At 37.0% G+C, this 27,572-nt stretch overlaps 2 protein-coding genes across 9 annotated transcripts in view; one reads left to right on the top strand and one right to left on the bottom strand.

The window, feature by feature from the left end:
* Positions 1-19,037, bottom strand: part of ERLEC1 (endoplasmic reticulum lectin 1) — a 34,167-nt gene extending 15,130 nt beyond the window's left edge. For 5 of the 7 annotated variants that reach the window (XR_003438221.1, XM_027131659.1, XM_027131662.1 and 2 more), the window contains exons 1-8: positions 18,611-18,928; positions 13,382-13,486; positions 11,609-11,689; positions 10,956-11,033; positions 10,752-10,815; positions 9,721-9,755; positions 7,487-7,710; positions 7,265-7,394 (exon numbers count right to left, since the gene is read on the bottom strand). Coding sequence is in view for 6 of the 7 variants with exons in the window: in XM_027131659.1 (XP_026987460.1) it covers positions 7,265-7,394; positions 7,487-7,710; positions 9,721-9,755; positions 10,752-10,815; positions 10,956-11,033; positions 11,609-11,689; positions 13,382-13,486; positions 18,611-18,772 (879 nt within the window). In the remaining variant the exon portion in view is untranslated. Of the gene's footprint in view, positions 1-7,264; positions 7,395-7,486; positions 7,711-9,720; positions 9,756-10,751; positions 10,816-10,955; positions 11,034-11,608; positions 11,690-13,381; positions 13,487-18,610 lie in introns of all 7 variants that reach the window. The other 2 variants (XM_027131660.1, XM_027131661.1) reach the window with 2 other exon arrangements.
* Positions 19,010-27,572, top strand: part of ASB3 (ankyrin repeat and SOCS box containing 3) — a 93,512-nt gene continuing 84,949 nt past the window's right edge. The window contains exon 1 of one of the 2 annotated variants that reach the window (XM_027131656.1): positions 19,010-19,179. The gene's annotated coding sequence lies outside the window, so the exon portion shown is untranslated. The remainder of the gene's footprint in view (positions 19,180-27,572) is intronic. The other variant, XM_027131658.1, reaches the window with a different exon arrangement.

Here is a 27,572-nt window from a genome sequence, read left to right as displayed (position 1 = left end):
CAGTAGTGGGATTGCTGGATCATATGGTAATTTTATTTTTAGTTTTTAAGGAACTTCCATACTGTTCTCCATAGTGGCTGTATCAACTAACATTCCCACCAACAGTGCAAGAGGGTTCCCTTTTGTCCACACCCTCTCCAGCATTTGTTGCTTGTAGATTTTCTGATGATGCCCATTCTAACTGGTATGAGGTGATTGTAGTTTAGATTTGCATTTCCCTAATAATTAGTGATGTTGAGCAGCTTTTCATGTGCTTCTTGGCCATCTGTATGTCTTTTTTGGAGAAATGTCTATTTAGGTCTTCTGCCCATTTTTAGGTTGGGTTGTTTGTTTTTTTAATATTGAGCTGCAGGAGCTGTTTATATATTTTAGAGATCAATCCTTTGTCCGTTGATTCATTTGCAAATATTTTCTCCCATTCTGAGGGTTGTCTTTTCATCTTGCTCATGGTTTCCTTTGCTGTGCAAAAGCTCTGAAGTTTCATTAGGTCTCATTTGTTTTTGTTTTTATTTCCATTACTCTAGGAGGTGGGTCAAAAAAGATCTTGCTGTGATTTATGTCAAAGAGTGTTCTTCCTATGTTTTCCTCTAAGAGTTTTACAGTGTCCGGTCTTACATTTAGGTCTCTAATCCATTTTGAGTTTATTTTTGTGTATGGTGTTAGGGAGTTTTCTAATTTCATTCTTTTACATGTAGCCGTCCAGTTTTCCCAGCACCACGTATTGAAGAGACTGTCTTTTCTCTGTTGTATATCTTTGCCTCCTTTGTCATAGTCATAGATTAGTTGACTATAGGTGCGTAGGTTTACCTCTGGGCTTTCCATCTTGTTCCATTGATCTATGTTCCTGTTTCTGTGCCAGTACCATATTGTCTTGATTACTGTAGCTTTGTAGTATAGTCTGAAGTCAGGGAGTCTGATTCCTCCAGCTCAGTTTTTTTCCCGTAAGACTGCTTTGGCTATTGGGGTCTTTTGTGTCTCCATACAGATTTGAAGATTTTTTGTTCTAGTTCTGTAAAATATGCCATTGGTAATTTGATGGGGATTGCATTGAATCTGTAGATTGCTTTGGGTACTATAGTCATTTTCACAATATTGATTCTTCCAATCCAAGAACATGGTATATCTCTCCATCTGTTTATATCGTTTTTAATTTCTTTCATCAGTGTCTTATAATTTTCTGCACACAGGTCTTTTGTCTCCCTAGGTATTTTACTCTTTTTGTTGCAATGGCAAATGGGAGTGTTTCCTTAATTTCTCTTCCAGATGTTTCATCATTAGTGTATAGGAATCCAAGAGATTTCTGCGCATTAATTTTGTGTCCTGCAACTTTACCAAATTCATTGATTAGCTCTAGTAGTTTTCTGCTAACATCTTTAGGATTCTCTATATATAGTATCATGTCATCTGCAAACAGTGACAGTTATACTTCTTCTTTTCCAATTTGTATTCCTTTTATTTCTTTTTCTTCTCTGATTGCTGTGGCTAGGACTTCCAAAACTATGTTGAATAATAGTGGTGAGAGTGGACATCCTTGTCTTGTTCGTGACCTTAGAGGAAATGCTTTCAGTTTTTCACCATTGAGAATGATGTTTGCTGTGGGTTTGTTGTATATTGCCTTTATTATGTTAAGGTAGGTTCCCTCTCTGCACACTTTCTGGAGAGTTTTTATCATAAATGGGTGTTGAATTTTGTCGAAAGCTTTTTCTGTATGTATTGAGATGATCATATGGTTTTTCTTCTTCAATTTGTTAATATCACAAATTGGCATTTGGATCACACTGATTGATTTGCGTATATTGAAGAATCCTTGCATCCCTGGGATAAATCCCTCTTGATCATGGTGTATGATCCTTTTCATGTGTTGTTGGATTCTGTTTGCTAGTATTTGTTGAGGATTTTTGCATCTATATTCATCAGTGATATTGGCCTCTAATTTTCTTTTTTTGTAGTATCTTTGTCTGGTTTTGGTATCAGAGTGATGGTGGCCTCATAGAATGAGTTTGGGAATGTTCCTTCCTCTGCAATGTTTTGGAAGAGTTTGAGAAGGATGGGTGTTAGCTCTTCTCTACATGTTTGATAGAATTCACCTGTGAAGCAATCTGGTCTTGGACTGTTGTGTGTTGGAAGATTTTTAATCACAGTTTCAATTTCATTACTTGTGATTGGTCTGTTCATATTTCTGTTTCTTCCTGGTTCAGTCTTAGAAGCTTATACCTTTCTAAGAATTTGTCCATTTCTTCCAGGTTGTCCATTTTATTGGCATAGAGTTGCTTGTAGTAGTCTCTTAGGATGCTTTGTATTTCAGCTGTGTCTGTTAAAACTTCTCCTTTTTCATTTCTAATTTTATTGATTTGCATCCTCTCCCTCTTTTTCTTGAATCTGGCTAATGGTTTATCAAGTTCATCTTCTCAAAGAACCAGCTTTTGGTTTTATTGATCTTTGCTATTGTTTTCTTTGTTTCTATTTCATTTATTTCTGCTCTGATCTTTATGATTTCTTTCCTTCTGCTTACTTTAGGTTTTGTTTGTTCTTCTTTCTCTAGTTCCTTTAGGTGTAACGTTAGATTTTTTTGAGGTTTTTCTTGTTTCTTGAGGTAGGCTTGTATAGCTATAAACTTCCCTCTTAGAACTGCTTTTGCTGCATCCCATAGGTTTTGGATCGTCGTGTTTTCAGTGTCATTTTTCTCTAGGAATTTTCTGACTTCCTCTTTGGTTTCTTCAGTGATCTCTTGGTTATTTAGTAAGGTATTGCTTAGCCTCCATGTGTTTGTGTTTTTTACGTTTTTTTCCCTGTAATTCATTTGTAATCTCATAGCGTTGTGGTCAGAAAACATGCTTGGTATGATTTCAGTTTTCTTAAATTTACTGAGGCTTGATTTGTGACCCAAGATGTGATCTGTCCTGGAGAATGTTCCGTGCACATTTGAGAAGAAAGTGTAATTTGCTGTTTTTGGATGGAATGTCCTATAAATATCAATTAAATCTATCTGGTCTATTGTGTCATTTAAAGCTTCTGCTTCCTTATTTATTTTCATTTTGGATGATCTTTCCATTGGTGTTAGGTGTTAAAGTCCCCCACTATTATTGTGTTACTGTCGATTTCCTCTTTTATAGCTGTTAGCAGATGCCCTATGTATTGTGGTGCTATGTTGGGTGCATATATATTTATAATTGTTATATCTTCTTCTTGGATTGATCCCTTGATCATTATGTAGTGTCCTTCCTTGTCTCTTGTAACATTCTTTATTTTAAAATCTATTTTATGTGATATGAGTATTGCTGCTCCAGCTTTCTTTTGATTTCCATTTGCACAGAATATCTTTTTCCATCCCCTCACTTTCAGTCTGTATGTGTCCCTAGGTCTGAAGTGGGTCCCTTGTAGACAGCATATATATGGGTCTTCTTTTTGTATCCATTCAATGAGCCTGTGTCTTTTGGTTGGAGCATTTCATCCATTCACGTTTAAGGTAATTATCGATATGTATGTTCCTATGACCATTTTCTTAATTGTTTTGGGTTTGTTTTTGTAGGTGCTTTTCTTCTCTTGTGTTTCCCACTTAGAGAAGTTCCTATAGCGGTTGTTGTAAAGCTGGTTTGGTGGTGCTGATTTCTCTTAGCTTTTGCTTGTCTGTAAAGCTTTTGATTCCTCCACTGAACCTGAATGAGATCCTTGCCGGGTAGAGTAATCTTGGTTGTAGGTTCTTCCCTTTCACCACTTTAAGTATATCATGCCACTCCCTTCTGGCTTGTAGAGTTTCTGCTGAGAAATCAGCTGTTAACCTTATGGGAGTTCCCTTGTATATTATTTGTCGTTTTTCCCTTGCTGCTTTCAGTAATTTTTCTTTGTCTTTAATTTTTGCCAATTTGATTACTATGTGTCTCGGCGTGTTTCTCCTTGGGTTTATCCTGTATGGGACTCCCTGCGCTTCCTGGACTTGGGTGGCTATTTCCTTTCCCATGTTAGGGAAGTTTTTAACTATAATCTCTTTAAATATTTCCTCTGGTCCTTTCTCTCTCTCTTCTCCTTCTGGGACCCCTATAATGCAAATGTTGTTGCGTTTAATGTTGTCCCAGAGGTCTGTTAGGCTGTTTTCATTTATTTTCATTCTTTTTTGTTTTCTCTGTTCTGCAGCAGTGAATTTCACCATTCTGTATTCCAGGTCACTTATCCGTTCTTCTGCCTCAGTTATTCTGCTATTGATTGCTTCTAGTGTAGTTTTCATTTCAGTTATTGTATTGTTCATCTCTGTTTGTTCTTTAATTCTTCCAGGTCTTTGTTAAACATTTCTTGCATCTTCTCGATCTTTGCCTCCATTCTTTTTCCGAGGTCCTGGATCATCTTCACTATCATTATTCTGAATTCTTTTTCTGGAAGGTTTCCTATCGCCACTTCATTTAGTTGTTTTTCTGGGGCTTTATCTTGTTCCTTCATCTGGTACATAGCCCTCTGCCTTTTCATCTTGTCTCTCTTTCTGTGAATGTGGTTTTTGTTCCACCAGCTGCAGGACTGTAGTTCTTCTTGCTTCTGCTGTCTGCCCTCTGGTTGATGTGGCTATCTATGAGGCTTGTGCAAGTTTCCTGATGGGAGGGACTGGTGGTGGGTAGCGCTCCATATGTAGCTTTTTAAAAATAATTTTTCTCAACTTGCAGATTAAACACATTAATTAAAGAAAAATAAACTGGTACTTCTACCTTGAAGAATAGTTAAAGTTGGACTTGTGAATCATTTTGATCAAGCTGACTTTAAGTACCTGTCAGTACTTAAACTACTATCAAGAAGAAGATGAGAACTGAATTCCATCTCTAATCTTTCAATACATCACTTCAAATAAAATGCAGATTAAGTTTAAGATAAATTTTTCCTCCTCTCAGAATGGCAGGGTTCACAACATCCACAAAGAGTCTGGCAATACTTTCGCAGTAAGTATCCAAGAGGAAGGGGAGAAGAAGGCTTTGCAGTTAAATGTTAATTAACCCACTATAAAGTACTAACAGCATACCAGGTATCATGCAAGGAGCTGGAAACCCCAAGTAACAAAAGCATAGTTTATTTTCCCTCCGTTTAAATGAAGAACCATAGGAAAAAGAACAAATTTTAGCCATAAAAGTGCTATAATGGAGGACTGAATAAAACACAAGACCACAGAAGAGGAAACACTGATCTCTTCCGTGGGTAATCCATTAGAAGTCATGGCTCATTTGCAAAGGAAGTGACACTGGAAGCATATCTTCAAGCATACACGTGGTGACCTTCTATTAGTTCATCAGATATAGGGAGGGAGGGGAGAAGACAACAGAGGAAGAGGCAAAACAGTATATTCTAAGGCAAGGAGGTTGGAAAGAATGTGGTACTTTTCTGAAACTCTTAAGTTGTTCAAAATAGCTGGGATCAAGGGAATGGTGATGAGAGATGAAGCTGAAGGTAGATCACAAGTGGTCTTTTTTTTTTTTTTTTTTTAATCTTTTGGCCATGCCACATGGCATGTGAGACCTTACTTCCCTGACCAGGGATTGACCTGTGCCCCCTGCATTGGCAGCGTGGAGTCTTGACCACTGGACTGCCAGGGAAGTCCCCACAAATGGCCTTGACTCTCCTTTGATAATATCATTGTATGAGCAATGATTTTATCCTGAGGTATAGATCATGTTAACTACCAAAAGATTAAATAAATAATCAAATGTTCACTTCAGAAAGAACATTTTATCAGCTGTGTGGGAGGAATTAGAAAGAAGATGCATGAGGACATTAGTTTCTGGTCTTAGAAAATGATGGGGTCCTGAACTAATGACAGGACAGAGTTGAAAAGCAGTCAGTGGATAACACTGATAGCACTGAGTAAATGATTAGAGTTAGAGATGAATTAAGAGATGGGTAAGAAAAATGACTCACGTTTCTGACTTGGACAACTGGGTAGAGAACACTGCTTTGAAAGCAATGGGGAAGACTACAAAAGGGTCAGTGTGAAAGAGAAAAAAATGGTTAAGTTTGAGATTACTGAAAATGTATATACATCCAATATGCAGATGAAAAGGGAAGATAGCATATCAAAAGGGAGAAGCAGCAGAGAGAGGTGGTTAAGAGGACAGGTTCTAGAATCAGACTACTTTGATTCTAATCTCTAACCCATCACTTGTCACTTCCCCTCTCTGAACCTCAGTTCCTTAACCTGTTAAGGTGGATAATAGTAAATCTTATACGCTATTGTAAGGATTAGATAATAGTTGTAAAGACTCAATACATGTTAATTATTTGATTGTGATTTGAGTTCAGGAGAAAGATCAGTGTTGCAGATGTGTATTTATAACTCATGGATGAGCTTACTTAAGGAGACTATGTACAATAGGGAGAGAAAGCAGCTATGGACAGAACCAGGGGAAGTTCAACATTTTAAGGAGCAGGAATCAGAGAAAGAACTAGTACACAAGAGATCAGAACCAGAGAGAACCAGAGATAATGACCTGTAGTAAAGAAAGGAGAAAAAGTTCAAGCTTCTAACGCTCAGCTAAGATCAAGTTATGCATATGTTCAGCAAATTTAGAAGCAAAAGATTGCTGTTGACCTTAATAAGAACAGTTTAAAAAGAATGATAGAAATATGGTTTGATAATAAATAGCAATGAGCTGAAGAATAAATAAAGCATTAGGAGATGGGCTGCAGTCTATTTTTTCAAGAGGCTTAGCTGGTAAATCCAGTTAACTAGCTAAAAATTAAACTTAACTGAAATGAACAGGATGGCAAACTTTAAATACTATGGAATCATGGGGGACTTTCTTGGTGGTCCAGTGGTTAAGAATCTGCCTTCCAATGCAGGGGACATGGGTTCAGTCCCTGGTTGGGGAACTAAGATCCCACATGCCATGGGATAACAAAGCCTGCATGCCAAAATACTGAGCCCATGTACCGCAACTATTGAGCCCGTGCACTCTGGAGCCCATGTGCCACAACTAGAGAGAAGCCCATGCTCTGCAATGAAAGATCCCGCAAGCCGCAGTGAAGATCCCACGTGCTGCAACTAAGACCCAATGCAGCCAAATTAATAAAAAAGAAAATTATGGAATCATGAGTGTAAGAGAATGCTAAACTAGTTTCTGAGAAGTATTAGAATAAGGAAAAGAATTAAAATCAAAAGAATTGGAATTGACAATTTTGAGTCAGGAAAATAAATGACTACTACTATACTACAGAAATCATTAAAATACTGATATATGCTCTGAAATTTGGAAAAGGAAGCACTGAAAGAAATACTGTTAGATAATTCTCATACCTCTTTATTTCTCCTGAAAGGCACCCTCAGTATTTCTTCCTGCTGTTCCAACTGTCTCAGGGTGAGGGGTTTAAATGGTGATCCTGGTAGTGACTGGCAAAATATGTCATTCACAGGAGATGCTCTGAATCTATTCAGTGAGAACAAAGCATTAAACCTAAGCAAACGACACTTTAAAGCATGTGTGCATTTCATGTTTAAAATATTAAATCCACATCCTACCTATATTTAGGATGACTGCACAAGAGTGGTGTCAAAATGACAACTTCATATTCACAAGTTGTAACTTCAGCTACTGAAAGAATTTCATGCTTAGATTCAGGATGACATATGTACATCACAGTACTTGATCTGGGCCGGTTCTGTTTCAAACTACAAGGTGTACCATTTCCCATTCCCACTGGATAGTAGGGTGTCATCTGACCTTCGATATTTTTAGTGGGAATCTTAAAAAAAGAGTATAAGACAGACTTTTCATTAGAAATAGAGGTGGGGTGAGGATGGAGAAGCACTTATTCTGAAAGGAAGAAAACTACATTTTATTCATAAACTAACATTTATAAAGGTAACATTTCTGTACTTTCTATAAGCTCTCCCTCTATTCTTTTCATTCATATTCTTATTTGAGCAAATACATATTTTCAGAGCTAATTTAATACAGAATAAAAGAAAATTTTTATTTGGTGCTAAAATTAAGATGTACACTTACATAAAAAAGGCTATAATAACATAATTAATATGAATTATTTTCAAAAGTTCTAAATAAAGTGACTAAGATAAAATATAGAAACTTACTATACTTGGGCTGGTCAGAGCTTTCTTCACTAAACTCTCAAGTGAATGCCTATGTTAGAATTTAGATTCTAGAGATTTGAAGTTTGATTTGTCAAAAAGTAGGGCTACAGAGTTAACACTATGTTCTAAAACAGGAATCTAAATATTGTGCTGGTTCACTGATCTGCTTACTCTTCTTCCCTGTTATTAACAGACATACTTCTCAGCATATAAACTCCTGTACAAATCCATTCATGGCCAGCAAAAGACAGATGAAGAAATTTTCACGGAATGGGGGAATAAAGGAGATCACCCCAGAAGACAAGGATTATTAAGGAGTTAGCTCCCATACTTTTATCGACATAAACACAAGAAGAATTAAATGGAAGGGCTTTAAAAGATATTGTTAATATCATCTCCAAGCAAGCTCTTTGGAGGCAGGGAGCTCATCTTGTATCACTTCGGTCCCAAAACAGGCAATAAATAAATGTTTCCAGGGGAAAGTATTTTGAGATTTCTTGTATGCTAGTTTCATCCTAGTGTCTAGAATTAGAAAATCCTGGGTTAAAATCCAAGCTTTGCATTCACTAGCCTTATGACTTTGACCAAATTTCAGTTTTTGTCATTCATAAAAGTAGAATAATAATATATACTCAAAGGCTGTAGGGAGAATTAAGCATTACCCTTTGTTACATGCCTGGCACAGCATCTGGCTTATGAATTGGGGCTCAATAAATGTTAGTTTTCTTCCCTTACCCTTTTCTTCCTCTTCCTTGATCATTTCACACTTTGAATTCCATCTTGCTATCCTCCAGAGCCAAAAATATTTTGAGATAAATATTTTATCTCAAAGGTAGTCTGTAAAATTAAAACCTTTTAAAATAGCAATGCTGTGTGTGTCTATGCATAGCTTACCAACTCCCCCAAAGCCACCCTTTTAAGTTATGGGCATCCCTTTTAAGTAATCTTTAAGGCCTTTTGCCGTTTAACTTTACTTCTAATAAAAGAATCATTATGGTATGAAACCATTTATAGAAATATCCTCTACCAATAAGTTATTTAACTTTATGGAAATTCTTAGGATTCATAAAGCATTCCTTGAACCACAGGGGCATTTAAAAACTGTAACTGGTCACCCTAAGGAATAGTTCTTTTTAAACAATCCTATTTTTCAGTCATCAATTATGCATTCACATTCAATAAGCATTCATGAAGGGCCTACATTATGTCTGGCACTCTGCTTTGCACTGTGGGGTAAAGAGAAAAAAGACAGTCCCTGCTTTTAAGATGCTTGCAGTCTGGTAGCTTGTTATTTACATTTATGATTTATCTGTTTTACCCATAGGAAATAGGGTCCAAACAACAGAAAAAATGCAAAAGCTCCAACGTTGAACAGAGGGAAAGAACCACTGCGAAGCACAGAAGTGATATAATGCTGTTATAGAAACTTTCCCAGACACATCTTTGATAAATTCATTTATTTTTGTATGATCTTAAAGTAAATAAAAGTATTATAGCATAACTTTTCTCATAAAAATCTAACATATTGCAAATTTTCTTTGACTAAATCCTTTGAGGTAGTTGAGAGATAAAGAACACATGGCTATATTCTGTCAATTAAGTTTTATAAATTCATGTCTAACAATAGATGTTAAGACTTAAAATCACCAATTATCACTTGCCTCTTTTGATTTTTCCTTTTCTTCCGCTTCTTGTTCTGTGGATTAATACAAAAGTAAGTTAAATAATGACCAGTGACTTATATACGAGATATAAATGACTAAGTTTTCATCAACTTTGTAATCTTAAACTTCTTTCTAAAGAAAACCTGGACTTCCCTGGTGGTGCAGTGGTTAAGAATCCACCTGCCAGTGCAGGGGACACGGGTCTGGTCCCTGGTCTGGGAAGATCCCACATGCCGTGGAGCAACTAAGCTCGTGTGCCACAACTACTGAGCCTGTGCTCTAGAGCCCGTGAGCCACAACTACTGAGCCCGCGCACCTAGAGCCCGTGCTCCGCAACAAGAGAAGCCACCGCAATGAGAAGCTTGAGCCCCGCAATGAAGAGTAGCTCCTGCTCACCGCAACTAGAGAAAAGTCTGCGCACAGCAACAAAGACCCAACACAGCCAATAAATAAATAAATTAAATTAAAAAAAAAAAGACCCAAAACATACACATACTTTTAGCTAGATTCCTTGAAATGGTTTCTTTTGAAAGAACAGTCATATTTAATCATTACATCTTTATTTAGGAAATACTCTATTTGAGGCATAAGAACTGGCCACGACAGTTTTCTTCTAAAGTGTTTTTATCTCAGTGAAAGGTTTAATCTTAAATGAGTTGACCAATTTGAATAATATAGATGAATAAAAATATTTCATAATTTGAGGGATACATCTACATGTCTATTTCCATATATAAAAAGTTGTTTAAACCAAGCAAAAGACTAACACTATATAAATATAACACTGATATGTATGGCTCACCAGATTTTAAAAATTTATTAATAGGTAGAAAAAAAGCATAATGTTTGCTAAAACAGAAAGTAATGAAAAGATCTCTTTGAAAAAGTTTTCTATGGGATTGTTCAGAAGTTTATTTTAGTGTTTTAAAATTCATACAGTCTCCAAGAAAATCTTTTAAATTCCAATTTGAACATATACTTTAAACCAAATACCAGCATTACTACTAAATCACTCTGTAGAAACAAACCTTTTTCAGATAGAAGATTCTTAGCCAACATATTCCCAAGGTAGTACTCGTGAATATTTACTTTCTATATTTAAAAATAAAATAAAAATATAGTAAGTATTTGGCAAATACATTTTTAAAGAATACAGTTTAAAACCATCCACCTCATTATTAAAGTTTTCATTTTATAATGTTCTACATTTCATATTTTGAAGAAAAAAATACCTGACCACTTTCTTTCTCTTCATGGTACTGCCGAATGTGTTTTCCGTGACATACTTCGTAAGTCCAATAAGACTCAATCTAAGACAGATGGATGTATTTATGTACAAAAGCCACACAACTCAACTGAATTCCTTTTTGGTATTTTAAGCAACTGAAGATTTCTCTGAAGATTTACAGCAAGCTTTCATTAAATGAAAGTTATTATTATGCCTCAGAAAACATGAAATTACTGAAGCTTATTCATTGTTTTCACTAATTAGCTAAATGTGAAAATTCTATGAAGGAAATAGGTCTAAATATACCTGGGGTCTATAATAAACACCTGGCCAAGGGATCATTTTTTACACAGCCTAAAAAAATAACCATGAGCAGTTTTTATTAAAATTGTATATAAAGAAACTTTCTTTTGATCTGAAAAACATTCAAAGCAGTTTGGTGATATTATTTGATAATTGATATTATTGGGTGTTTGCTGCATATACTATACAGGAATTTAAATGAACAAAATACTATTAAGCAACAGTTTAGTTTTACAACTAACTTAAAATGTGATACAACATAATAAAGTAAAAAGAAACAGAGAATTATTTTCAAGGGCCTATTGGCTGCTGGAAATTTATTTTCTAGTTATCAAGTGAACATAAAATACATACTCTGTAGGAACAACTGCTCTGTTTAAATAGTGGCTCCAATAGCTCTCTTGGATTTGGGCCTTTATAATCCTTTTCTTCTTCCTATGAAAGAATTAGAGTTTAATACAATTATTCTGGAACTTCACCCAACTCTGCTGGTTAGGTATTAACTCATTGGTCAAACCACAAATGCTTGGAAATAAAAGGGGGAAAAAAGTCAAAACCTTTAATAAGATCCTATGGCATGCCACTTCTTTCAAAAGAATTGAAGTATATGCAGCAACATGGATGGACCTAGAGATTTTCGTACTGAGTGAAGTAAGTCAGACAGAGAAAGGCAACTATCATATAATATCACTTATATGCGGAATCTAAAAAAAAAATGGTACACATGAACTTATTTACAAAACAAAATAGTCACATATGTAGAAAATAAATTTATGGCTACCAGGAGGAAAGCGGTGGGGTGAGGGATAAATTGGGGGATTGGAATTGACATATACACATTACTATATATAAAATAGATAACTAATAAGGACCTACTATATAGCATAGGGAACTCTACTCAATACTCTGTAATGACCTATATGGGAAAGGAATCTGAAAAAGAGTAGATATGTATATCTGTATACATATATCTGTATGTATATATACATATATATATACATATATATATACATACATATATACACATATCTGTATGTATATGTATAACTGATTCACTTTGCTGTACACCTGAAACTAACACAACATTGTAAATCAACTATAATCCAAAAGAAAAAGAATTGAAGTATAAAATATGGAGCCATAGAATAATCTTCCATTCTTTCTTCTCTTAGAAAAAGGTTAAGTATCAGTTTCCTGAACAATTCTTATAAACCTACTTCAGAATTATTAAATGCTTGTATCCAAACAAATTCTATCTATGAAAGCCTCAGAAAAGTTGAATCTTATAGAATACACTGGAAAGTTTTAATATACTTCTCAGTTTTCCATATATTTTTACATTTCAGACTTGAATGCCATAAATACGTGTGTAATTGCATATGTGTGTATTTGTGTCTTAAGGTGGTTTAAAACAAGATAGCTGTCTTTCACAGATTTTAAGTCTGAACAAAACCTAAGAAACCTAAACTCACTGAGTTTAATACTTCCATTTTACAGATTGTGAAAATATTATGTAATTAGCTCAATAAACGTATTGAGTGGAGGAACTGAGTTTCAACTTTGTTCAAGGCTCCACAGCTAACTATAGCCTATACCTCAGCCTCCTGGCTCCTAGGCTGGTGTCCTTTCCATTTTACCATGCTGCCTCTCGTGTTTCATCTTGAAAGAAGTAATTGCCTTGAAGGATGGATAAGAGGCAGTTAGGGCATTTTAGGTGGAAGAAACGGGCATGAGCTAAGGTAGTAAGAAAGCACAAGGTACCTATAGATTTACTTATTAGCAATTCTTTATAAAAAATGTCACATACACATTTAAAATTTTATCTTGTTTCAAAACCTTCATTTCTATAAAAGAAAACATCCGTGGAGTTAGATTTTCATCTAAAACATTAATAACTGGTTGCTAGTTTTTCCAAGTTGAACTGTAAAACTCAAAGAATACAGGAATAATAAGGATTACTAACATTGTAAATCACTATACTTCAATAAAAAAGTGATTACTATATTTTTAGTAAGACAGGATAATTGAGAAACCTGTCACTCAATTTTATTTTAAGGTATGGAGTTGCAATGTTTTAAATAAATATCTTTGGTGACAGGGATTATCAATGTATTTATAAAAACTTACCTCATCACCACTTGTCACAAGGGGAAGAATGCATTTATATTTTTCTTTATGTGTAGTTGTCATGATGACATAATTATCTTCTTTATACAGAACTCCAGTTGTAGGCTAGAAATAGAACAAAAAAATGTACATTACTTTAGTTGATTAAACTGAACTATACTAACTTACAGTCCCAGGTTAAACTAATTCATCACTTCAACAGGATTTTTAAACATACTTGCAAAGGCAGGGAAAAGATTCTACATATTTTTTAATGACAAAATGAAGATGACAAACTTTATCCTGGTGTTACAATGTAACAGAAAAATAAGGAACAAAAATAAAGTTTGGAGTAAAAAGAAAAAAGTAGTAATGCAACAGACTGAAGTTATAATACAGATTAAAAAGCAGTAAGAGGTGTCAATGTTCATGGATACATCATCACTGAATACTTATTACTCCTACTAACAGTTACCACCTATATATGAGAATTTACAGCACTTTATAAACATACTCTCAATTCTGTTGGATGGGACACCTGAACATAATATAATGTAGTAGTTTTCATATTTGGATAACATATGGTCTTTACTGCAACTACTCAATTCTGCACTGTAGGAAGTAAGTGCACAGGCAATATGTAAATGAAAAAGCATGGTTGTATTCTGAGAAAACAAACAGCTTTACAAAAATAAAGTTTGGAGTGGGCCAGCCCAAAGGTATAGTTTGCGGATTCATGGTATATATCAACAAAACTATCCTTAAAGCGGTCTACAGTATAAAACCAAACAAATTCACAAATCAAAATGAACCAATGTAATTCAAATGAACATTTCAATTAATATAACTGATATTATTTAACTAAAAAGAAATCTCTGCTTTGTGATAGCAAATATGTCACTAACTACTAAGGCAGAAGTTTTCAAAGTCTATGAGAGGTGTTCTCTGACAATTCAATTCTCTCTTAACTTTTCTCTTCTTACAGCATTGTAAACCCACTATACTATTTGGCTATCCCTGGCAAGGAAAGAACCACCCTTATTACATATCTCTGCTCTTTTCTCAGTTTAATAAAAACAATTCCTAACTATAATAAAACCAGTACTACTTGAAACTGATGTTATCTTAAATACAAATTAGGAGATGTTTTCCCAAGACAATAAAACAAAACAGAGCAGTAAATACTAGCTGTATTAGCTATATGACACTACCAAATTAAGTTCTTTACATTTATTGTCTGATTGATGCTCGAAGCAAGCATTGTACCCATCTCACTGAAAAGGAAACTGAAGCCCAGGGCTTAAATAATTTGTCCAAGGTAATATAGCCAGTAAGTAGCACAGCCCAGACATGAACCCTAGCAGACTGATTCCATATTCTATGTGCTCTTAACTGTTTTAACATGTTTGAACTAACTTTTGTTAACATTTTCTTAGATTACTATATAGACTCCTGGACTATGGCCAAAGATCCTTATTTAAAAGATCATCACAAGTGAAGAGAGAAATCAAAGAGATTTGAAAGTCAGAGTTGTAAAGCCAAATTTGTGATAAAGGGATCCTTAGAAACATTTATTCAGTTGAGCCAACAAACTGCTGTAAGACAAAGCACTTATAATGTCTCTCGGTGTTTTCTGGATATATTCAGAACATATGATAATGAGTTGTACAAAGCATGACTTACATTCATTTAGCTAGCAATGGATGGCCTTGAAGTCTTAGTCTTGTCAAATCATTCCTGTACTGTAGGGAAGGTGGACAGTAGCATATGACTTAAATCTAATCCTCTCTATTTGTGAAGTACCTGCAACTTAATATTCAGAACTGGATTCTACAGCAATATTGACTCATTTACTAAAATATTTACCACAATGCTAACAATGGAAAAAGAAACTGCTTGTCTAGAGCAACGGCAAAGAAAGGAAGACAATTCTTTCTTTGTAATTAAAACTAATCTTGGGTTTTATGTCTATGTGAAGAAATTCATTCCTCTGCCTATCGCTTTTAAGGTTTAGGTAAAAGGTAACAGAAGTAGAAACCATCACTATTCTTATTTGAACATTTGTTGTTGCTGCAAAGATTCATTTTTCATTAGTTTAGGAAGGGCTACTTTCTTCTTTGATAAAACAGACGAAGTGGCAACTCTTCTATCTGAAAACTCTTTGCTGAAATAGTGCATCACTTATTGGGATCATGAAGTAAAAATTTTAACAAACTTTACCCTAATTTTTAATAATAGAAATTACAGGGGAAAAGTTAACCTTTTGTGATTTTCTAAGTTAAAAAATTTTTTTTGATCTACTACTAAAATGCTTCCTTCTGATTTTGTAAAACATGTTTTTACTTAAAAAAATATAATTCTGAATGCACAGAATCACAGATAGTGTAAAAAAACTTGTTCTATATAACTTAATACCTTAAAGTATTTCTAGTGTAAGATTAGTGATTTGATAAAAATCAGATTTTAATATAATAAAACTAATCAAGGGGGGTGTGGTCTTTAAGATTAAGGAATTTAAAAAGTATCTTGGCAGGGGAGAAATTCCTAATGTTTGACATGAGTCTGGAAGAATTAAGATACAGGATGAGAGAGAAAACTATCCTTGGAGAGGCTGTAAAATAAACTCAATGGCACTACTTGTTAATATATATAACATGCTTCGAACCATGGAGTTGGTCACCATTTTTCCCAAGAGTAGTGTCTGGGGAAAGTTTTTGAGTGGGAATACATTTCTATACTTACAAAAGAAGTAGAAAGAAAATTAGACTTATTTTGTGGTTTTCCTTCGGTAAAATTCATAAACTCTGTGAAGTAATGAATAATCGAACACTTTAATGACACAGAGATGTTATTTCAGAAGGAAAATATACACAAAAACAAAACTGACTTCTAAAAACCAGTAAAGAAAGAATATCATAATCATTAATTATTGTAAACATTTAAAAACGTACACAATTTTGGTGCTTAATACTTTTCTAAGCAAATTTGAAAGATTATGTATTATTTTGATATACGTGAAGGGGAAGATGATTTAAAGCACAGAAGAATTTTAAAGATAAAGAAAATTCAAATCTTCTAATCAAGTCCCTTCCAATTTCAGGTGGGAGAGAGATAAAGACCTTTATCCTAGTTCATACAGCTGCTTAGTTACACACAAATGTCCATCCAACTGGCCTATAAAACAAAATGACAGTGCCAGGTGTGGAGGGCTGTAGTTTCAATTACACAAAGTAGGGAAGGGAAGCCCTGAGATTAGAAAAATACTAAAAAAAAAAAAAAAAAAATCCAAAGATCAATGATAATCACTCTTGGGGCTTATTTTTGTGTGAGGGCCACAGATCTTTTGCCAACTTATAGGTAAATGTTTCTAGATTTTTCTCAAAATAACTCAAACTTAAAAAAAGAAAAGAAAAAGAATTTCTCTCCAAATTTTCAAATGTGTCCATCTTAGATTATGCTTCATTGTCAAAGAAAAGTAATTAAAAACAAAATGTCAAAATAAAATTGTTAGATATAGAAAAGGTTGGTACAGCATACGTTAAGACCGAGATCTTCTACCATAACCTCTTTTTAGCCAGCAAACACCAGTGCCAGAAAGAAAACTGAACAATTTAGTAGTAACTTCTAAAAAGGCTAGTTTTAGTCATCTACGTATAGGTCAGTAAATTTTTAGGGCCACATATCAGCATGCCTTTTTAAATTAAAAAAAAAGCAAAACACAGGTGCAAGAGTAAAAAATTTTAATGACCACATTCTTTAAACATTTGCCAAGTTCATGCCAAGTGTGCTCTTTGGAAATAATAACAGAGACTGGACTAAAATATTCTTATCCCAAGCCTCTTAGTTATATCTGACTTGTAACAAACTTTCATATACGTATTTTAATATATCAATATTTCCTGAATAAGAACCAATTGTATAGCACAGGGAACACTACTCAATACTCCGTAATGACCTATATGGGAATAGAATCTTAAAAAAAGTGTATATATGTATAACTGATTCACTTTGCTGTAAAGCAGAAACTAACACAACATTGTAAACCAACTATGCTCCAATAAAAATTAATTTTAAAAATATTTCTTGGCATTAATGCAAAGATTAATCTGGCTTCCCAGAGAAATACTTAAGAACCACTGAACTACCAGAATGGAAGAACTGAAGACAGGTGGAGAAACAAACCAGGTGTGAAATATTAGCAAAAACTAACATCTGCAAATAGAAGTCTGTTGTGGTACTGATGACATCCGTTATCCTGGGACATTCTGTGCAGACATCCTAGTATCACATATTCACGTTTCAGTGAAATAGTAATAGAACAATATACTAAAACAGTCTTCCAAGTAGAACGACTGCAGGTAACTGGAATAAGAATTTTAAAAAAATTCTGCAGGGCGGAGCGGGGTAGGGGGAACTGTTGCATTTTCCCCGACTTCCATTTGAAATAAATGAATTAATTACCATACGGTAAGTATCACAAGAGCCCAATTTCTACTGGCCTCCCGTGGATAGCAAGACTTCTCAGCAGTGCACTCCCCAAAGGAAGAAGGACTGCAAATATTCATTACTTTGAGATTATAAATATGTTTTTCAATGTAGGAAAACCGATCATAAAATCTCATGTTTTGGGGTCTTAAATAACAGCCGTAATACATCAAAACTGTAAAGGATATTCTGCATAGAGCGTCGTTAACATCTCACAGGCCAAACAGCCCTCTCAGAAACAACTCTGAAGGAAAAAGAGCTGTGCGTATATGTTATGTACTGTGTGTGTATACAAGGGAGAAAGAACGAATATGAGAGAGGGAACTCATATCCGCAGTACAACTGGTTGTGTAGGTAGGGTGTGTAAATACTCCTTGAAGGACAGAAGGCTGCTGGTGGAGTTAAGAGCTGCAGAGGACTTTCCAAAGAAGACAAATGTGTGCGCCTGACGTGGTTCTAGAAAAGCTTCTTCCACAGGGTGGGAGTGTTGCTAAGGTATAGTGCGACAGATTTTTAAAGGGGAGAGCAAGTGACCGCTGGATCCCGGAATGCGTAGCATGGAGGGCACATCCACAGAACGTGTCTGATAACACTTGCCGTTTGAATGAATGAACGCGGGGTCGATGAAGCTTTGGATTGGGGAAGGAGGCATGCGCCCGCAGAGGAGGTTCTAGGGGGAAAAAACGCAGAATACTGAGGGAAGGGGCCGAACCCTTAAGTGCCAGGAGGAAGAGAGATGGCTACCGAGTTCGCGAGGGCACTGACCAGAGAGAACTCGGTGCCGGGCCAGTTGACGCGGAAAGGGATGTCATCGCTGAGCTGGGGGAGCGCTCGGCCGCCGCCGGACGCCTCTAGGAGACCGCAGAGTACCAGTAACAGCGGCCCGCCTGGGACCAGACTCCGCGCGCCGCCGCCTCCTTCCTCCATCCTCCGCCGCCGAGCTCTCCAGCCGCCGCCACAACCCCCTCGGCCCACAGTGGAGAGGAGAGGGGGAAGGAGGAGGAGGAGGAGGAGGAGGAGGCGGCGGGACTACCAAGCGCCCAGGCAACCTGGGCCCCAACAGCCGCCACGTCTCCTTCCGGAGAGCCCAGCAACACCGCCCCCGCCCCCTTGGACTTCCCGCCACCGTTTCCGGGGCAGGCGGTATATCAACATCCGGGGCCGCCGAGCCGTCCGCCTACGGAAGCCGGGACGCCGGCCGGGCTTACCTTGTCGCGCGCAACCGCAGTCTCGTGGCTGGGAGCGAAGGCAGCGGCTTCCCGGGAGCGGACGCGCAAAGAACGGGCCTCGGACCAGCCCTTTCGGCGGCAGCGAAGTGGCGGCACGGAGAGCTGGTGAGTCCGGGAGGCGGCGGCTGTTCCCTTCCGCCACCCGCGCGGCTCTCCACCGGCTGGGCAGCGGCTTGGCGCTCGTGGAGCAGCTACAGGAGAGTGTGAGCGGGGCGGGTGCTGGTCTTCAGATGAGAAAATTCGAGGTGGCGAGGAGAAGTGAGAAGTGGCGGTGTTCCTGACTGCTCTACCCTCTCGCTGCTTTTCCTTTTCTTCGCACGTAGCTTCTGTACACTTCATCTTTCCCGCTGGAAGTTTCTCTCCGCCTCTTTTGCTGTGGGCCGCGGTCACCTCACTACTTCCAGCTCCTGACTAACGCAGGGCGGGGGTTGGCTCAGTCTCCGCAGCCATGGTTTCGGGGATACCCGAGCCGAGGAAACCTGTCGTCCCCTCGTATAAGAATACTGCAATTCTCCGAGGATGGCCTAGACGGAGAATCTCCTTGTGGGAAGGGCAGCTAGATAGCTCAGCCCCTACATATTTTGCTTTACGGGAGTCTCTTTCATCCCAGAGTTGAAGTGTTGGGTTGCTTTTTTTTTTTTTTTTTTTTTTTTTTGGGGTGGGTTGCTGTTTTTTTAAGGAAGCCGATAAGTTGCTTTATGTGGGGTTCAGGGCCAGGTGAATGTGAGGTTATGAACTCACATGAGGTTCAGATATCTCTGACTTTATTCAAAACACAAAAAGTTTTGGATTCCCCTCCCCATCTTAAAAAAAAAGCCGTTGTTTTCATCTCTAATATAATGGGTTATACAGTGTTAGTTCTATAGCACCTGTCATTGTCTTTCTGGAGGTGGGAAAAGCTAGACCTCCGTGCTAGATCTGCTAAAGACTGTGTCGCCCCTTGTGTGTCGTCGTCCCTCCCACCCCCCGCGCAATTTGAGCCAAATCAAAAAGCAGGAAGAACAGTCTGTTTTTCTATTTTTTGTTTTAAAAATTTCCTTTTTTAAAACAAAAGGAATCCGCAGCATCAAAGAAAATTACTTTTTTCCAGAATTGAGGTGTTGTTCATTGGTTTATTTACTTATTAATGCTTAATACGTGTGCAAACACTGGGATTGGTAAATGGCAAATAAATGGGTCTCTGTCCTCTTTCTCTCATGGTCTAACAAGGGAGATTACACAGACAAATAATGGTAACCTATTGTGATATAATAAAGTAGTTAACATTTATATAGCCTTTCTTCCGTGCACTAGTGTAAGTACTTTATATATGTTATGAGGCAGGTACTATAGATTATACAGTAGAGAGATGTTAGAGTGAAGATATAAAGAAGGGCAGAGATTGGACAGGAAAGGCTTCCCAGGAGAGGTGACATTAGAATTGGGGTTTTAAGGATTTATAGGAGTTCATCAGGCAGGTGGGGAAGTGCATTTCCAGCACCATCCTTCTAGATGGTCCGTTAGGGCTTTTCGGTGTAGTCAGCAGATAGTGTGGGATGGAATCAACAGCAGGAGATTAGTGCTCTCTTAGAGGAACAGAGGCAGTCAGTTCAGATTAATTCAGTTCATTCAGTTCAAGATTAATTCCAAATGGATTAGATATTTAAATGAACAACAAAAAGAAAACAATAGAAGAAAACTTAGGAGAATAATTCAATGATCTTGGTGTGTAAGATAGGAAATCCTGAAGTCATGAAGGAAAAGAGATGTATTTGACTAAATAAAAATGAAAAATATTTGTCTGCCCTGGTTTAGTCTCTGGGTCTATAGTGATGGAAGCTGCCTCAATAGAGCTTATGTTCAAGTAACAGATAAAAAACAAGTAAGATAATTTCTGGTAGTGGTCACTGCTGCTTAGAAACTAGGGTTGTGTGAAAGAGAATGCTTCTGGGACATGCTGCTCAGGTAGATGGTCAGACTTGTGTGAGGAAGTGACATTTGAGTTGTGACTTGAAATGGTGAAGAGGAAGCCACACAGCAATTTCCAGCAGGAAAAGCTTGGTGTGTTGGAGGGACAGAAAGAAGGCTAATGTTGCTGGAGTGTAAGAGCAAAGTGGTAGGAGATGGCCAGCTGGACACAGATCTGTAAGTAGGAGAGTAATGTGGCCTGATGTACATTCGTGAAGATCATTATGGTTGCTGTGTGGAAAACTGATTATAGAGAATGTTATTGGCTGAACTGTGTTCCCGAAAAGGATATGCTGAAGTCCTAACTCCTGGAACCTGTGAGTGTGAACTTATTTGGAAATAGGGTCTTTGCAGATGGAAAGTTAAGATCATTGAACTCGGGTGGGCCCTAATACAATGACTAGTGTCTTTATAAGAAGAGGGATATTTGGACACAGACAGATATACAGAGAGAATGCTCTGTGAGGATGGAGGCAGAGATTGAAGTGATGTGTCTACAAACCAAGGAACGCTAAAGTTTGCCAGCAACCACCAGAAGTTAGCAAGAGGTAAGGACAAATCCTCCCATAGAGGTTTCATAGAGATCGTGGCTCTGCTGACACCTTGATTTCAGACTTCTAACCCCCAGACCTGGGACTTTCCTGGTGGCACAGTGGTTAAGAATCTGTCTGCCAATGCAGGGGACATGGGTTCGAGCCTGGGTCTCGGAAGATGCCACATGCCGTGGAGCAACCAAGCCCTCAGCATGTGGGCTTAGTTGTATGGCAGCCCTAGGAAACTAATGGAGGGGCAAGTATGGCAACAGGGAGACCAGTTAGGAAGCTGGTAGCAGCAGAGGTGGGGAGAAGTGGCCTAATTTGGATATATTTTTCAGCTACAGCATCTTGAATTTGCTGGTGGATTAGATGTGACATGTTCTTACAGAGATGAATTAATGATGATGTCTAGATATGTTTTATGAGGAACTGGTGGTGCAGTTTACTGAAAAAGGGAAGAAAAGAATGTGGACTGATGGGAGCCATGTGTTTTTGTCTGTTTTACTTTTTATTTTGAAGTAATTTCAAACTTATATAATAGTTGCAAGAATCAAACCTAGATTTCCCCAGTTGTTAACATCTTACATATGTGGTTTGATTACAATAAGAGTAATTTCTGAATCAAGGGTTCTGTTTTGGACATGTTAAGTTTTATTATTTTTTTAAATTTTTATTGGAGTATAGTTTATTTATTGGACATGTTAAGTTGTAGATATCAGTTAGACATCCAACTGCAGCTAACATGTTGGTTAAATAAACCTGAAGCTTAGGTAAGGAGGTCAGAGCTGGAGTTATAAATTTTGGCGTTATTAGCATATAGATTTACTGAGAGCCATGGTTCTGGCTGACATCATTTAGGGAAAAAATGAGGATAACAAAGGGAAGATGAGTCATTGCAACATTAGATACTGAACAGCATTGAAGAATTAACGAAATGGACTGGGGAGGTGTGCCCAGTAAAGCAGAAAGAAAATCAGAAAACTGAGATATCAAGGAAGTCAAGAGAAAGAAGTGTACCATGGGAATGACCAGCTAGCTGAGTCAAGTAAATGCTGCTGAGGAGTTGTGGAAGATGAGGATAAGCAGGTAACCACTGGATTTGACAGCATGGAGGAGGAGCAGAGGGGAAGAAAGGCTTGATTGGATTGAAGTGGAGGCTTTTTTATGTGTATGTTAAATTAAAAGACATTATGTTTTTGCATTTCAGCAGAGTATACACCAGTTTCTCAAAACCTTGGCAATGTTGACATGTTGGGCCAGGAAAATCCTTGTTGTGAGGGGCTATCTTGTGTGTCGTATAACGTTTAGGAGCATACCTGGCTTGTGTCCACTAGATGCTAATAGCAACCCCACCCTCCCCCCTCCCCCCAGCCAAGTTGTGACAACCAAAAATGTCTGCACACATTGCCAAATGTCCCTTGGCAGGCAAAATGGCCCATGGTTGAGAATCACTGGTTTAGACTTTTAAATGAGAGGCTTGAATATTGATGGTAAAGTTTTAGGCATTAGCTCACTGAGTGGGAAGATATTTAGAGGCAAGCAGGGGACCTTTCTAGCACTCTAAAAATTTTGCAGTGTAGTGAACACCTACTTTGCCTATGATGCCTGTTTGTGTTGTATCTTTTGATGATTCCATAAGGCACTTAATCTTACCTCGCACTGATGTCATCATTATGCAGTTACCATCATAGAGAATTTTGAATGTAACTATGTAGAAGATTGTCCTGAATCTGTATTAACACCATCATTGCCTAGAAATTATTTTGAAAAAATAGTCAATTACTTCATTTAATAGTCTCTTGATTTTTTCTCATGTAAATATGGTACAGAATACACAATCTTAAATTTTGTTTATTTTAAATTTCTGCTTCATGGATTCCAGAAAAATTCCCCTTTATTTGGCAAAACTACGCTTTTCTGCACACAAGGGAGTTAGTCTTAATGTGGCAGTTTTCAATTAGCTGCAGAACTACAGATCTGGGGAGAGATCAAGAAAGTTGTGCAGTTATTCATCTAATAAATGTGGTTTGGAAGCACTGTCCAAAGTACTAAGGGTGCTATAAAAATGACTTAGATATAAAAAAAATGACTTAGATATAGATCAAGTCCACCAAAATATTACCACCTAAGAAGGGAGACAGGACTTGTAAATAACTAATTATATTAAAAGTGAGAAGCGTTGTTAGAGAAGTACTGTGCAGATAAAGTATTGCAGACATTCAAAGGAGGGGGTGATTACCTCTAGCAAGGGATGAGAAGAAGGAAGCGTGGAAACCAATAAAATAGTCTCGGCATTTGTATAGGACCTTAATGGATGGTAGGAATTGGATTTACAGAGCTGGGAGAGGCCTATTCTAAGGGATGAAGGAGCATGAACCCAAGACAGAGATCAAAAATAATTTGGTTTGAGTATGAGAATGACATAAGGAATTTAATATGTGACAAGGGTGTCATTTCACTTTTGTGGGAAAAGGATGTTTTAATCAATAAATGCTGATAGTGGAATTTGCTATTCATCTATAGGAAAACCAATTAGATCACCTTATCATAAATTATATAAAAAGTAAATTGTGAGAATTCCCTGGTGGTCCAGTGGTCAGGACTCCACGCTTTCACTGCTGAGGGCCCGTGTTCGATCTCTGGTCGGGGACTGTAAGCCAGGCAGCGCTGCCAAAAAAAAGTAAATAAATGGTAAATGAGTTAAAGATATTTCCATATGAAGCAATTAGGAGAATATTCATATAATTGGAGTAGGGATGGTATTTTTTAGTAAGACAGGAAATCCAGATACTGTAAAAGGAAAGATAGACCTGCTATAATAAACTTTTTTAAGTTCGCAATTTTTTTTTTTTTTTTTTTGCGGTACGCGGGCCTCTCACTGTTGTGGCCTGTCCTGTTGCGGAGCACAGGCTCCGGACGCACAGGCTTAGCGGCCATGGCTCACGGGCACAGCCGCTCTGCGGCATGTGGGATCTTCCCGGACCGGGGCACGAACCCGTGTCCCCTGCATTGGCAGGCGGACTCTCAACCACTGCGCCACCAGGGAAGCCCAAAATTAGTAATTTTTAAAGTTAAAAATACGCAAACCTTTTGGCCTAGTGATTTTACTTTTTGGACTTTCTCCTTTAAATACAAAAGCCCTGACACATAAGGATGTATGTATAAAGATAATTCATTGTGGCATTAGCTGTAATGGCAAAAAAAAACCCTGGGTATCTGATTTTCTAATAATAAGGCAATGGCTGAATAACTATATGCAAACTCTGTACAACTGAATAGTGAGGTGGTTAGGAGCAGGGGCTCAAGAGTTAGGCTAGTGAGATTCTGATCCTACCTACTACATGTGTGACCTTGGGCACATTACTTAACCTCTTTAGAGCTCAGTTTTCTTACCTTTAAAATGGAGAAAATAACAAATATGAGATGTAAGAACTATTATGAAGATTGAGATTTATTATGTATTTCATTCATTTAATAGATGTGTCCAGGCACTATTTTAAGCGCTTTATAGATACAAATTTATATAATTGATTTATTCCTTGTAATAACCTCAGAAGTTAAATTTTATTGTTTCCTCATTTTACTGATTAGGAAACTGAAACGCAAGAGAGGTTAATATGTTCTAATATAATTCACACACAGGTATAAAATTGTATATCTGTGCCATGTTATAAAATATGGTTGATTAAAACTTTAAATTTTTTTTCTAGTTGAAATTTTTCTGAGACAGAAATGAGAACCAACCACTTGGGCTTTGAGTTAAAAGTTATCCCATAGCTCTATAATACTTTCTCATTTAGAGATATAAAGGGCAAAAACCGATAAAAATAAAGACATTTGTTCAAATTAACAGCTGGTATGCAATGAGGTTGTTTAATACTAATTACTCCAGAGGCTGCCTAAGATAGTAATTGAGCATTTCTGTTAATTTCCAATATTGATCTTTTTTCCCCTCCAGTCACTCCTTTAAATATAATTTACTCTGTGGTAACAAGAAGACTTAAGAGGACTGGGATACACATTTTGGGAAAAATAAATGAGGAGAAAAGTTTTGGCCTTCAGAGATTTTTGGTTAAAATACATCATGTTCACAGGTGACAGAATGCTAGCAAATATCCAGGTGCAAATGTGAATATTGTACATACTCATTTCTTAGGTACAAGGAAAAAGAAAGGAGATTGGAAATTTGATTTCAAATCAAGCTAGAATGTTTCTTTTTTTAATCCCATGCTTTATATTTTTGTTTATGGTTTTTCCTAAGGATTTTCTGTTAAGAATTTTGTATAAGAATGAGTTTCTAAAACTTCATGTGTACAACACCTATATATAACAATACCTGTGTAGTATTCTTGTCAAGCCTGGGTATAAGAAAATTATCAAACAAAAAATGTGGCTCATTCTACAAGACAGCTGGCCTGAACCTTGAAAAAAATCAATGACTAGGAATAAAAAGATTCCTCTATAACCAAAGGTGTATACTACTATCACATCTTAGAAAAATAACAATGATTTCAACTTTCACCATTTATTGGCCTTTTTCCCCCCATTCAGGATCCAATCAGGGGTCATGCCTTGCATTTAATTGTTGTCATAAAGGCTGTTTTATTTTTATTTTTAAAAGAAGTTTATAGTATAGTATAGTATAGTTGATTTACAATGTTGTTTTAGTTTCAGGTGTACAGCAAAGTGAATCAGTTATGCATATATCCACTCTTTTTCAGATTCTTTTCCCATATAGGCCATTACAGAGTATTGAGTAGAGTTCCCTGTGCTGTACAGTAGGTCCTTATTAGTTTTCTATTTTATATATAGTATATATATGTCAATCCCAATTTAAAGTCTGTTTAAAACTATAGCAGTTCCCCTTTGCCATTGATTCTAGGGCTCACTATTTTTTTTTTGTACTACTAACAAAGAAAATAACCACTACCAATTACATTTATGACATGCCATCTAGTGTAAGACTCATCTCAATTTCAGAAGTCTTAAAATGAAATAAATATATTGACAAAATATGGCAACTTGCCCAAGGTCATAACACTGGTAAGCAGTGGAACTGGATATCAAACCCAAACAGTCTTGCTCCTGAATCCATTCTTTTGGCCACTTCTCAGTGTTGCCATTTTGTAATCAATGAGTTATTGCATGTAAGGCTTTTTCAGCGTAGTGCCTTAATTACATATTAAATATGTAATATGTGTTAGCTTTTATTATCATTTTCACTGCTTCTGCAATTGGCTACTACTATATCTTTATAACATCTACGTTCTGTGACTTTATTCAGTTTTTCTGTGCTTTGTTTATAGGTTGATTCTCAAGCATTGAAAACCTATAAACTTTACAATATTGTACTTATGCAAGTACAAGTCAGTATAAAATCAAGAGGTGTAATTGGAACTGCAGAGAAAGAAATGTAATTGTATTAATCCTCTGCCACTTAAAGTGTCCTTTTAGCTCCCTAAAATTAGTACTATATTTGCTAAAATGAATCCATTTTGTTCTTGAAGATATATATATTTTTAAATTTTTTTTAATTAATTTATTTATGGCTGTGTTGGGTCTTCGTTTCTGTGCGAGGGCTTTCTCTAGTTGTGGCAAGCGGGGCCACTCTTCATCCCGATGCGCGGGCCTCTCACTGTCGCGGCCTCTCTTGTTGCGGAGCACAGGCTCCAGACGCGCAGGCTCAGTAATTGTGGCTCACGGGCTCATTTGCTCCGCGGCATGTGGGATCTTCCCAGACCAGGGCTCGAACCTGTGTCCCCTGCATTGGCAGGCAGATTCTCAACCACTGCGCCACCAGGGAAGCCCTTGAAGATATATTTTGAGCTCTCAAACACTTTGTTCTAATTTACACTAGTTGCTTTCCAAGTCTGTTGCATATCTACCTATCTATATTGGGTCTATCCATCTATCTATGTTTGTTTTTTTGGGGTAACTCTCCTGGGTTAAATCTACTGTTTTATGTTATTCCGTGTCCTCCTTATCTCACATTTCCCTCCCAGCTTGTTGGGGTAT

The sequence above is a fragment of the Aethalodelphis obliquidens genome, unplaced genomic scaffold, assembly GCF_003676395.1.
Source record: "Aethalodelphis obliquidens isolate GAN/ISIS:26980383/991018 unplaced genomic scaffold, ASM367639v1 scaffold40, whole genome shotgun sequence".
Classification (NCBI taxonomy): domain Eukaryota; kingdom Metazoa; phylum Chordata; class Mammalia; order Artiodactyla; family Delphinidae; genus Aethalodelphis; species Aethalodelphis obliquidens.
The sequence above is the reverse complement of the archived record's forward strand: the minus strand, read 5'-3'. Positions and strand labels throughout refer to the sequence as shown.